Genomic DNA, 11873 nt, shown 5'->3' with positions numbered 1-11873 from the left:
AAGGGGGGGAAATCGGAGGGGGAGATGAACCATGAGAGACTATGGACTCTGAGAAACAAACTGAGGGTTCTAGGGGGGAGGGGGGTGGGGGGATGGGTTAGCCTGGTGATGGGTATTAAAGAGGGCACGTTCTGCATGGAGCACTGGGTGTTATACGCAAACAATGAATCATGAATCAAAAACTAATGATGTTAATGTATGGTGATTAACATAATTAAAAAATGAATGAAAAAAATTTTTTTCTGAAAAAAAAAAAGATCCTGTCACCTGCAAAAAAAAAAATTTCTGGAATAAAATTTCTTTCCAAAAGAATTTAAAATATGATTTAGTATAGAAATATCACTTTAACATACACATTTTAATTTGATAGTTAACTTTTTATAAATATATCAAAAAACTAAATGAAAGACACTTAAACTCAAAGATGATGACACACTACAGAACATTTTACTTCACTGAATGAAAGGAAATTTTATAGAGATTATCAATATAAGGGGACTGAAATTCACTGCTATGCATTATATTTATTTGCGATAAAGCTGATCACCATTATTCTTTATATGCAGCACAAAAACATAAATTCCTTCCTCGTGAGTTCCATAACAACATCCAGATTCAACCCTTTACCAGAAGATAATGTTAGACATTTTAACTCTTTTATAATATTTTTCACTTTTAGTAATCTCTTACCCTAAATGCAGGATTTGCTCCATGCTCCAATAAGCATCTCACAGTACTTGCACACAAGTTATAAGCAGCAATATGCAGAGCTGTTCCAAAATTAAAGTCACTGCAAGTGGCATCTACATCTGCAATTAAACACCGCAAGTATATTAGCTAAGAATTTAAATTTAGCTATTATAATATAAAAGGAGACAGGTAGGCTTTTTTTTTTTCTGGTTGGGGGTGGGGAGGGAGAACTTTATTAAGCCATTTTTGAGACTTAAACCCAGCCACTAGAAGCACCATTTCACGATGGAACCAAATCTTCATACTACAATCTGGTTAACCAATTATTTTCTCAGTACCATAAAATTTCATTATAACATGGACTGGTATTATCATAGATTTTCCAACTATCACAAACTAAACTATATAAACTATATTTAAAAGAAATTAATGGCAATAATTATCATTTGTAAAAGTAATGATCTTAACACAATCTCTCATTAACCTCTTGCATATATGTCATGACAGCTACGATGAGGTATTAGGTTTAGGTCAGGAACCAGCCCATGGGCAAACACAACTCACCATCCATTTTTATAAATGAAGTTTTACCGGAACAAGCCACAAATACTTATTTACATATTCTCTATGGCTAGCTTCCTGCCATAAGTGCAATATCAAGTAGCTGCAGTGGTCCACGAAGCCTACAGTATTTCCTATCTGGTCCTTCACATAAAAAGTAGTAGGTAAAACAATGCAGAATTTTCAAATAGGGAATAAGTTAAAGACTAATTACACATATAAATGCTTACAAATCATATTCATTCATAATACTTTATTCAACAAATGAATTTGGACTTCATGGTAGGAAAAAAGAATCTTGCAATTCTAAGGACATTGTAATAACTTTCAATAAATCACCATGATGCTATACTTAGACACATGAAATCTTCCAGATTTGGGAATCCCATTTTGCATGTTTTCTGTAACAAGGGTTTAATACATTTGGTTCTACTAATTCTACCTTAATCTAAACCACACCGCCCCACGTCCTACCTACAATTGCAAACAACTAAGACATGCTCAGGACAAACTTTCCTGAGTTATTAAAGACACTGTACTATCAAAAGAGGCTTTCTTCTTAACATCAATCAAAAATTAAAAGGTAAAAGTTAAAGACAAAATGGACGACTATACAAAGCAGAGTGAGAAACAGTCGGAAATTTAGCTACTGAATCTCTAAAACAAGTCTTCTATGAATGGGGAAAACACTGTACACCGCTCACCTTTAATTTAGGGTAATACTATTGCATTTGCTCTCATATTTTTCTCAATAGAAAACTGACCCACTGAGAGGACCAGAGAGAAAGTCAAAATACCAGCACTGTAATATAGACAGTCTGATATTCAATTTTAGGATATCACTATCAAAATAGGAAGGGGAAAAAAAAACACCTGAATTTGTATCCTTCTTTAATCAGAGAATTTCAGAACCAAATGCCATCTAAAATACTCTTTATGATTTCAATGCTTAGCACTGAAAGCTTTATTGTTCTATTTCTGGCTACTCAAGACAAAAGAATTATATAGCACATAGATTCAATTACACTTTATAAAATCCATGTTATACTGGGGAATTTGCAGAGATATAAAAACCCAGAGAACACTATTTTACTTTGTATCTCTTTGTACTAAGCCTTTTGTTTAATGACAGCAGTTAATCTTCAATAAAGAAATATTAAACTATTCCTGAAGAAAAAAATGGGACAAGAGGTCATATGGAACAAGATGGATTACAAGCAGAAATCTCTTTGAATTTTAATTTTTATGCCACTAATAAAGTGTTCAACTAATAACATCTCATGATGATCTTATAGTACTTGCCTTTTGGTTTAGATGTCTTCAAAATCACTTTTATAAGCTCAGGGACATCAAAATAAGCAGCATAATGCAAAGCATTCATATTTGTCCAGCGACTCCGTAAACTAACATCTGCTCCCAGATCAATAAGCTGAGTTGCAAATTTTACAGCTGTATCAACATCACCTAAAGAAAGTTTTCTAAATTATTTTCCTTCAGTACAACCTGAAGTTCCAGTGGATGTCTATCTACTAACTTATTTAAAAAGCCAAAGCAAATAGCATACTGAATCTACATATACACCTCAAAAATTTCACTTACAAGGAATTTGTTCTAAAAAAAACAATCATACTCAGAGATACGGATAAACACTTAGTTGTAAAGATGTTCATCACAGCACTTTTTATTATGAATAAAATTTTGAAACTAAACTACTTTATAAATAAATAAACAAACTATTTTATTCTAAAAGTACAATAATATGATATTGGTTAAATAAATCATAAGTCATCCACATACTAGGATACTATAAAGCCATTAAAAGCAATGCCCTAGACCAGTACTACTCAGTGTGTTCTGTAGACCACTACCAGTCCCAAACTCATTTCTCTGTCCTTTTGATAACCCTTTTCTTTTTCCCAAAGCAATAATTTCTTCAGAATATATTAATTGAAATGTAATTTTATGCCTTTTGAAAAACTGGGCTTGTATTTTATGTCTTTATTTTATTTTTCTATTATAATTTCATTTGTATTTTTTTTTTTTTTACGATCAGTCCATGATGGATTATAAGAAAAAAAAGCCCTTCACCATCAACAGCTTAAGAGGCATATATCAGACTACTGAAACAGGGAGAGATATTCACAGTATACAGTTAAGTAACAGAGGCAGGTTTATACAATGGTAAAGCACAGAACGCCAATCTGGGAAAATATGCGTGTATGTTATGTATACAGGAATACTCCTTAGGCCTAAAGACTGGGGTCTGTGAGGACTGGGATGCTTGGAAAACAGCTTAGATTGTCTAACCTTGCTGCAAACTCTCAGGAATGTTCTAGGGTGCTATCAGTCACTCTCACCTCGTGAGAATGCAGCTATGAAGTCTGCTCTAGAAAAGTTGGGAGGTGTCAGGAGACTATAAAGACCCCCACCCCTGAGAAAAGGCGGGGGAAGGGAACAAGGTTTTTGGGAGGACCCAACTGAATGCTTGCCTGTTCAGGGGACATTATTATCATCAGCTAGGTGCCCTCCCAGGGACTCTGGTTGCATAACATAGCTTATACAAACACAAATACAGATGTCTTAAGCCACCAGCAGATTTGCCACACACTTACCAATACCATGAGCTCCAGATTTGCAAGTGTAATGTAAAAGAGTCATATCTGTCAATCCATCTCTGTCATTCACATTGCAGCCTCTCTTAAGAATCTGAGGAAACCAAGGAAGATATGACAACATGATGACTGAAAACTGATTTCAAACCCACGCTGAGAACCAAGTTAGTCCATCCTATCAGAATTAGTTCTCAATAAAATGAGTAGCTAGAACTGGCTTCTCTTAAGGATAAATTTTAAATTCTGCATCCAATAGCAATAATGAAAATAATTTGTCACTAGACTGAAGGAAATTCTTAAAGACTATTCCAAGGTAATCTGGCACTCCAAATATGTCTCTTAGCCTCTCAAAGGATAAGCAGAATTTTCTTTCTAATGGTTATAACGGTATTTGAGAAAATATATAAGCTCTCTCTTCTTAACCACATGATGATATGCAGATCAAAAAACCCAGTTATTCTTTCTTCCCTCCTCCAAAAAATCAAATATTTTTGAAAACTATATTTAAGCCTACATCTTTACCAGACCACCCCAAAGTATGGATAAAACATGTTGGTAATCAAATTTCCTCATGAAATGTATTTTTTAAAGTCTACAAAATTAATGTGTACAAAGAAAGGAAGTATGGAAAATGCCACTGTCACTGAGTCTCTAACATCAGAACTCCAGGCATAAGCAAGTGAGGAGCATGAGGGAACAATGGAAAGAATGTACAATACTAACTCAACTGCCCCATGCAAAGCCTGGAGATACAAAGAACAAACACCAGAATCTTTAAAAGGTTTTTCATTTATCACCACCTTTCCATTCAGATGGTGGGGTTTGCTGGGGGGGGGGGGGGGGAGGCATCTATACAATTAACAATCCTAACAATGCAAAATGTAAAATGGAAGAATTCCTTACCTCATTTCCAATAATGTCAATGTTTTGCTGGACCTGAGGAACCCACTGTCTTAAAATGGCAAATAATTCTGATACAGAAGTTTTAGGATCAAAGAGAATTTCCTGGCATGATGTATCATTAGGATCAAAGAAAGAAAACTCTGTTTGAAATTTAAAAAAAAAAAAAAAGTGTAAATTAAACTTATTAAAAGTGCCAAATAAATATATTGAAAATAATAAACAATAAGACCAGGGCTCAAATGATACAGATATTTTTAGATGCTAGGAGAAGTAGGTTTATGTTAAACAATTTTCATAATCCAAGTCAAGAGAGCCAAAAAGTATGCAGCATTCCTGAATTGTTGTGGGAACAAGGTTTCTGTGCATCATACCACATTTTATTACAGACAGAACAAAAAATGTGAGCGCACCCATCTCAAACCTTGAACTTTCCAACAACTACTTCTAAGGCACAGAAAATCTATCAAATTTTATCAATATTTTCAGCTCTCACAACATAAATATATCATGAACGGTAGATTCACATCTATAATTAAAACACACAAAAAAGGGGGAAAATGCCAAAATATCAACTGCTGTGCAATTTTATATATTCTTTTTACTTCTCTGTATTTACCTAATTTTCTATAAGAGACAGGCATTACTCTCTACCCGCTGCAGAGGCATGAAAACTGCCAGGCCAACGATAAGGGACCAACATCTGGCGATGCAGAAGTGAAACCTTGGACCAGAGTGACAGGGTGATTTGGGAATATGTATTAGTAAAAACATGGAATACTAGCAAAATTGAACATGATCTAAATATCTCTTAAAATTTCTCTAAGATTCATGGAAAACTTTGGTCAGCCTATGGCCAGAGAAGAGAATGGAAGAAAATCAGATTCTACTATCTCAAACAATCCCACAAAAGTGGGGGGACAAGGAATCGAAAAAAACAGAAACATCTAAAGAAGGAAAGCATTAGAGAACCAACATTTGCGGAGTACTTACAACTAACCAAACACCTTACAAGTCCTCACAAACACCCTACTTGGGGGTACTATTATTCTCATTTTGCAGGTAAAGAAACCAAAGCTCAGACTAAATAATACTTGCTCCAAGTCACACAGCTAGTAAGTAAGGCACATCTGGGGTAGAAAACCAGATCTGTATCCAAAGTCTATCTTCCTTCCTCTATTGTGCTGCCTCTGTAAAAGAATTCACTATTGAAGTCAGCTTTTAACAGCATACACGAGTAGCAGGATTCATGGTTTTTTTTAATGCCCTTTGCATTTTTATATATTTTCCAAAATTATACTATGTACACATAATTCATATTTTTAGAATCAGGATAACTAAAAGGTGAGTGGGAAAGCACAAAACCAAGGATGTGTATAAAAGGAGAGCAGCAGTCCATTAGGAGAGAATCAGAAAAACTAAAACTAGAATGAGATACTATCTAAAATCTTAGACAACAGAATGGCCCTCTAGGTTCAGAAAGGAAGACTCAGAAAAGAACTGGTATCCAACGGAGAGAAGCACCTTGCATGGTTTCTTGAACATAGATTTGGGTAAGTCTCCTATAGGTAGCAGTTGACTAGATAGGGTGGGGGTGTCTAACTGATTATCTATTCAATAAATATTTATGGATCAGTTCTTTTTTTTAAGCATTGGGCATTGATAGTGGAGGAATTTCTAAATATATACCTAGAGACTCTTCTGCATGTGTCCACAGGAGACACGTTCAAGAATTCTTATTCTAACATTAATTATAATGGCAAAACAGCTGGGCTGAAACATCTCTCCATAAAGAAGTGGACAGAATTGGCATATTCTATTTTTTGCTTTTTAACAACTAAAGAAATGCATTAGATATCTAAATCGTGAGTTGATAAGGCTAGGTCTCAAAAAACAATACTGATTGATAAATTATGCTGCAGAATATATGCATTTTCTATCATTTACATAAAACTACAAATACACAAAACACTACTACATATCATTTAAGTATGCTCATTTATATAGTAAATATATGATAATATGGTCTGGAATATTCATACTAAATATCAGATAATGGTTGCCTCTGGAGAGCAAGGGGAATAGGACCAAAAGAAAACAGAAGGAATTTCAACTTTAAGGTTTTCTTGTAACCAAAAAACAAGAGCTAAAGGGAAAATGACAAAATGCTAATATTTATTCTTTCTGATAGTAGATATGTGTGATCCTATATGTTTGCTACTACTATATTTTGTGCATTTTTATATGATTTCCTATTTTAAAAAAATGAAAAACAATGGGAAAAGCATCCCACACACAGTATCAATAAAGTAACAAACATGCCAATGAATGTGTGAGGCTTATTTATAGAAAACTGGGGGGCACCTGGGTGGCTCAGATGGTTAAGCATCTGCCTTCGGCTCAGGTCATGATCCCAGGGTCCTGGGATTGAGCCCTGCATCGGGCTCCCTGCTTGGCGGGGAGCCTGCTTCTCCCTCTCCCTCTACTGTTTCCCTGCTTGTGCTCTCTCACTCTCTCTATCAAATAAATAAATAAAATCTTTAAAGAAAAAAAAAGAAAGAAAACTGGAAGAGGAGAGTGACTTAAATGGAGTGAGATACATCATGTCGCGGAACTAAAAAATATCTAAAGCTGCCAATTTTACCGAAAATAATTATTTAAAATAATTTCAATTCTAATCAAAATCTCACCAGGATTTATTTGTGAGAGGAGATACAGAATTACTCTATGGTTCATCAGTAGCAGAGCTTCTCAAACCTTAACGTAGATAGAAATCACCTAGGGATCTTGGTACAATGTTAATTCTGAGCCAGTAAATCTCAGGAGGGGTCTGGAACTGAGCTTATTCTTCTTCTTCTTTCTTTTTTTTTTTTAAGATTTTATTTATTTGAGAGAGAGTGAGAGTGAAAGAGATCACAGAGGCAGAGGGAGAAGGAGAAGCAGGCTCCATGCTGAGCAAGGAGTCCAATGTGGGGCTTGATCCCAGGACCCTGAGATCATGACCTGAGCCAAAGTCAGACACTTAACTGACTGAGCCCTGGAATTGAGTTTCTAACAGGCTCCCAGTGATGCCAATGCTACCAGACTAAGGATCACACTTTGAGTAGCAAAGATCTAGAAAGTAAATATAAGATAAATAAGCAAGAACACTTGAACTAAAAAAAAACAACAATGACCTGTGTAGGGAGAGGGGGCAGTAGCCCAATAAATAATAAAGCATATAACAAGGCTTCAGTAATTATATACTGAGGTGATGGCAAACAGCAGACAGCTCATTTAAATAATAATGACAGTATGTTACACTTACTAAGTACTTAATAGATGCCAGGGACTGTTCTATGCACTTTATTGCCTAGTTTAATCCTCATAATGACCATATGAGGTAGGTACTATTATTGTTCTCATTTTATCATAGAGGAAATAAAGGGAACAGAGAAGGGACAGAGAAAATAAATAATTTTCTTAAAATCATGCAACTGGTAAGTGGTTGAGTCAGGATTAAAAACCAGACTGATCTGTAATCTTAATCTCGACGCTATACTACATATTAACAAATCTAACTAAATCCAAAGTTTAAGCTTCTATACGGGGGGGGGAAAAAAAGCTTTAATCAAAAGAAAGCGGGGGGGTTGGGGAGGAACTGTCCCACTTCATGTCAGGATGGAGTAATGAGGACCAGATTTACCCTTCCACCTGAAACAAAAAAAACAAAGGAAATGGATGAAATGCAGTTTTCAAGGACACTGAACATCAAGGCAATGAAAGACAGTGATCATAACAGGATACAAATAAGGTGGGTCTTACAATTGCCTCAGATATCTGCCTTGACAGTTTCCAGGTCTCAGTGCAGAGAGAGGGAAACCAAGAGAAGCACAGAAGACTCCCTGAGTTGAGGAGACAACACTGAGAGCCAAGGAAATCCAGGGAGCTAGAGTTCACAGGAAAGAGTATCAGAGAGGAGAGAGATACACAGCAAGAGAATCCCAAAGATCTATGAAGGGTCTTCTTATTTTACATATGCTTGTGAGGAAAACCTGAGGTAAGAGAAAGAACCATCGTAAAGGATTAAAAAGATTAGAGCCCAGTGCTCGTAAAGGGCCTAAAATAGTACCTGTTCAGATGAATGGATAAAGAAGATGTGGCATGCATACACACATACACACACACACACACACACACACACACACACACACACACACACAATATGGACTATTACTCAGCCATGAAAAAGAATGAAATCTTGCCATTTGCAATGACATGGATGGAACTAGATGGTATTATGCTAAGTGAATTAAGTCATATCATATGATTTCACTCATATGTACAATTTAATAAACAAAACAGATGAACATAGGGGAAGGGAAGGAAAAACAAGACAAAAACAGAGAAGGAGGGGCGCCTGGGTGGCTCAGTCATTAAGCATCTGCCTTCAGCTCAGGTCACGATCCCAGTGTCCTGGGATCGAGCCCCGCATCAGGCTCCTTGCGGAGACTGCTTCTCCTTCTCCCACTCCCCCTGCCTGTGTTCCCTTTCTCGCTGCGTCTCTCTCTGTCAAATAAGTAAATAAAATCTTTAAAAAAAAAAAAAAACAGAGAGGGAGACAAACCGTAAGAGAGACTCTTTACTATAGGAAACAAACTGAGGGTTGCTGGAGGAGAGATGAGTGGGAGGATGGGGTTACTGGGTGATGGGCTTTAAGGAGGGCACCTAATGGAATGAACAATGGGTGTTATATGCAAGTGATGAATCACTAAATTCTACCTCTGAAACTAATAATACACTATATGTTAATTAAATTGAATTTAAATTAAAAATAAATAAATAAAATAAAAAAGAAATAAAATAGTGCCTGTTCCCACCAAAAAGACTAGGAAAAAAATTCACAGGGCACTGGGTAGAATACTGAATAGTGAGGAATAATCAGCCCCAGATTAGCACTGCTCCAGAACCACCTAATAAATCATAAAACAAGACCTGAAAGGGCCAAACTATTTCCAAGGAACTTAACTGCATCCCATAACAAAATTCAAGAATACTTACAGGAATAGAAAAATATCCAGCACCCAACAGGTAAATTCACGATGTCTGGCATCCAATCACAGATTGCCAGGAATGCAAAGAAAGGGGAAAACATGACCCATAATCAGGGATAATCAACTGAAATAGACCTAGAGTTGACATAAAATTGTAATTAACAGAAAAGAACATTAAAACAGCCATTATAACTGTATTTCAAATGTTCAAAAGGTTAAGTAAAGACATGGATGATATGAAAAAGACCCAAACTGAACTTGAGAGATGAAAACAATAGCTGCAATGAAAACTACACTGGATGAGATCATCAGCTGATCAGACATCGCAGACGAAAAGATTAATGATCTTGAAGACACAGCAACAGAAACTATCCAAGATAAAACACAAAAAGAATTTTTTAAATATGAAGAAAGCATCAGCGAGCTGTGGGACAACTTCTAGGAACTGGAGTGTCTGAAAGGGCCAAGGGGCAGAAAAAAATATTTGAAGATATAATGATCTCCCAAACTCGATGAAAACTGAAACCAACAGGTCCAAGAAGCTTCACAGACCCCACGCAGAAGAATATAAAGAAAATTACACCAAGACACATCATAGGAAAATTGCTCAAAACCAATGATAAAGAGAAAATCTTAAAAGCAGCCGAGGTGGGAGGCGGGGGGAGAGCCATTACATTCAGTGAAACAATCACAGCACATTTCCTATCAGAAACAATGCAAGTAAAAAGACAATGGAGCAATATCTTTAAGCACTGAAAGAAAAAAACTGTTAACCTAGAATTCTATACTCAGCAAACCTATTTCTCAAAAGAGAAGGCAACATAAAGATGTTCCTAGACATCTAAAAGCTGCAGGCATTCCTCACCAGCAGATTTGCACCACATGAAATGTTCAAGGAAGCCCTTCGGGCAGAAGGAAAATGGTATTGACTGGACATCCAGACCTGCACAACAGAATAAAGAACACTGGAAATGGTAACTACTTGGGCAAATAAGATATGTTACTATTACTTAAATCCCTTTAAGAGGTAACTCACTCTTCAAGGAAAAATAATAATGCATCGTGGGGTTTATAACATATGTGATATGCATTCTGTGTACACTGGATTCCAAAAATCTTTATATTGCCTTGCAGGGTAACCACCTGGAGAATCAACACTGACCTGCATGTCTAAGCTCTGGTTTGTGCAGTTGGTTTTTCTTTGTTTCTTTTTTTAATCTCATTCTCAGTCTCACATTCAATGGCTCTCATTACACTCCACATAAAATACAAATTCCTTACCAAGGCCTAAATGATCCCGCGTGATCTGCCCCCTGCCTTTCTCTCCAACATCCTCTCCTGTCGTTCTGCCCCTCAACCACTTTGCTTCTCATCCACAATGGCCTTCCTTTAATTCTTAGGATGTACCAAAGTTTTTTCCCCAACTCTGTGTCTTTAACTTCCTATTCTTCTGCCTGGAATACTTCTCTCCAGGCTCTTCTTGTGACCAGCTTCTTCTGACTCCAGATGACCACCCCATCTACAATAAACACTCTGCCCCATTATCCTGTCACAGCACCCTGTTTCTTTTCTCCACAAAATTCATTATAATCTATAATATTTATGTTTTGTTTATTAATTTGTTTATTGTCTTTCCCCATTAGAATGTCTATCTCAGTCACTGTGCTATCCCCAGCAATTAGGACAGTATCTGGCACATAACAGGCCCTCAATAAATAATAAATACAATTCAGGATGCCACTGTTCAAGGGGACACTGACTACACTGTACAAAGAAAGAAACAACTAGGATGAAAAGGGTCTAGAAATCCTGACACTGAGGGACTGACGAAGGAACCAGAAACATGTAGCCTAAGGAACGACAGGCTAAATAAAAATATTCAAATTATCTCCAAATATTTGAAGCCTATCGTATAAAGACGTATGTTCCACACATCAAAAACTAGTATCGGTTGGCCAAAGTTTCAAGGAGACATATTTTGAGTCTATATACAAAAACAACTTTATCACAACTAAAACTTTTTAACCATGAAATGGACTGTTCCACTAGTTTCCCACTACTGAAGTTATCCAAATGG

General features: G+C 36.3%; 1 protein-coding gene across 2 annotated transcripts in view; it reads right to left on the bottom strand.

The window, feature by feature from the left end:
- Positions 1-11873, bottom strand: part of CLIP4 (CAP-Gly domain containing linker protein family member 4) — a 78247-nt gene that overhangs the window by 58302 nt on the left and 8072 nt on the right. For both annotated transcript variants that reach the window (XM_032391653.1, XM_032391652.1), the window contains exons 3-6: positions 4767-4906; positions 3864-3957; positions 2554-2715; positions 691-809 (exon numbers count right to left, since the gene is read on the bottom strand). In XM_032391653.1, the coding sequence (XP_032247544.1) occupies positions 691-809; positions 2554-2715; positions 3864-3957; positions 4767-4906 (515 nt within the window). The remainder of the gene's footprint in view (positions 1-690; positions 810-2553; positions 2716-3863; positions 3958-4766; positions 4907-11873) is intronic.

Source organism: Phoca vitulina, unplaced genomic scaffold (genome assembly GCF_004348235.1).
Source record: "Phoca vitulina isolate PV1807 unplaced genomic scaffold, GSC_HSeal_1.0 scaffold63, whole genome shotgun sequence".
Taxonomy (NCBI): Eukaryota; Metazoa; Chordata; class Mammalia; order Carnivora; family Phocidae; genus Phoca; species Phoca vitulina.
Note: the sequence above shows the minus strand (reverse complement) of the source record. Positions and strands in the feature narration are given on the sequence as shown.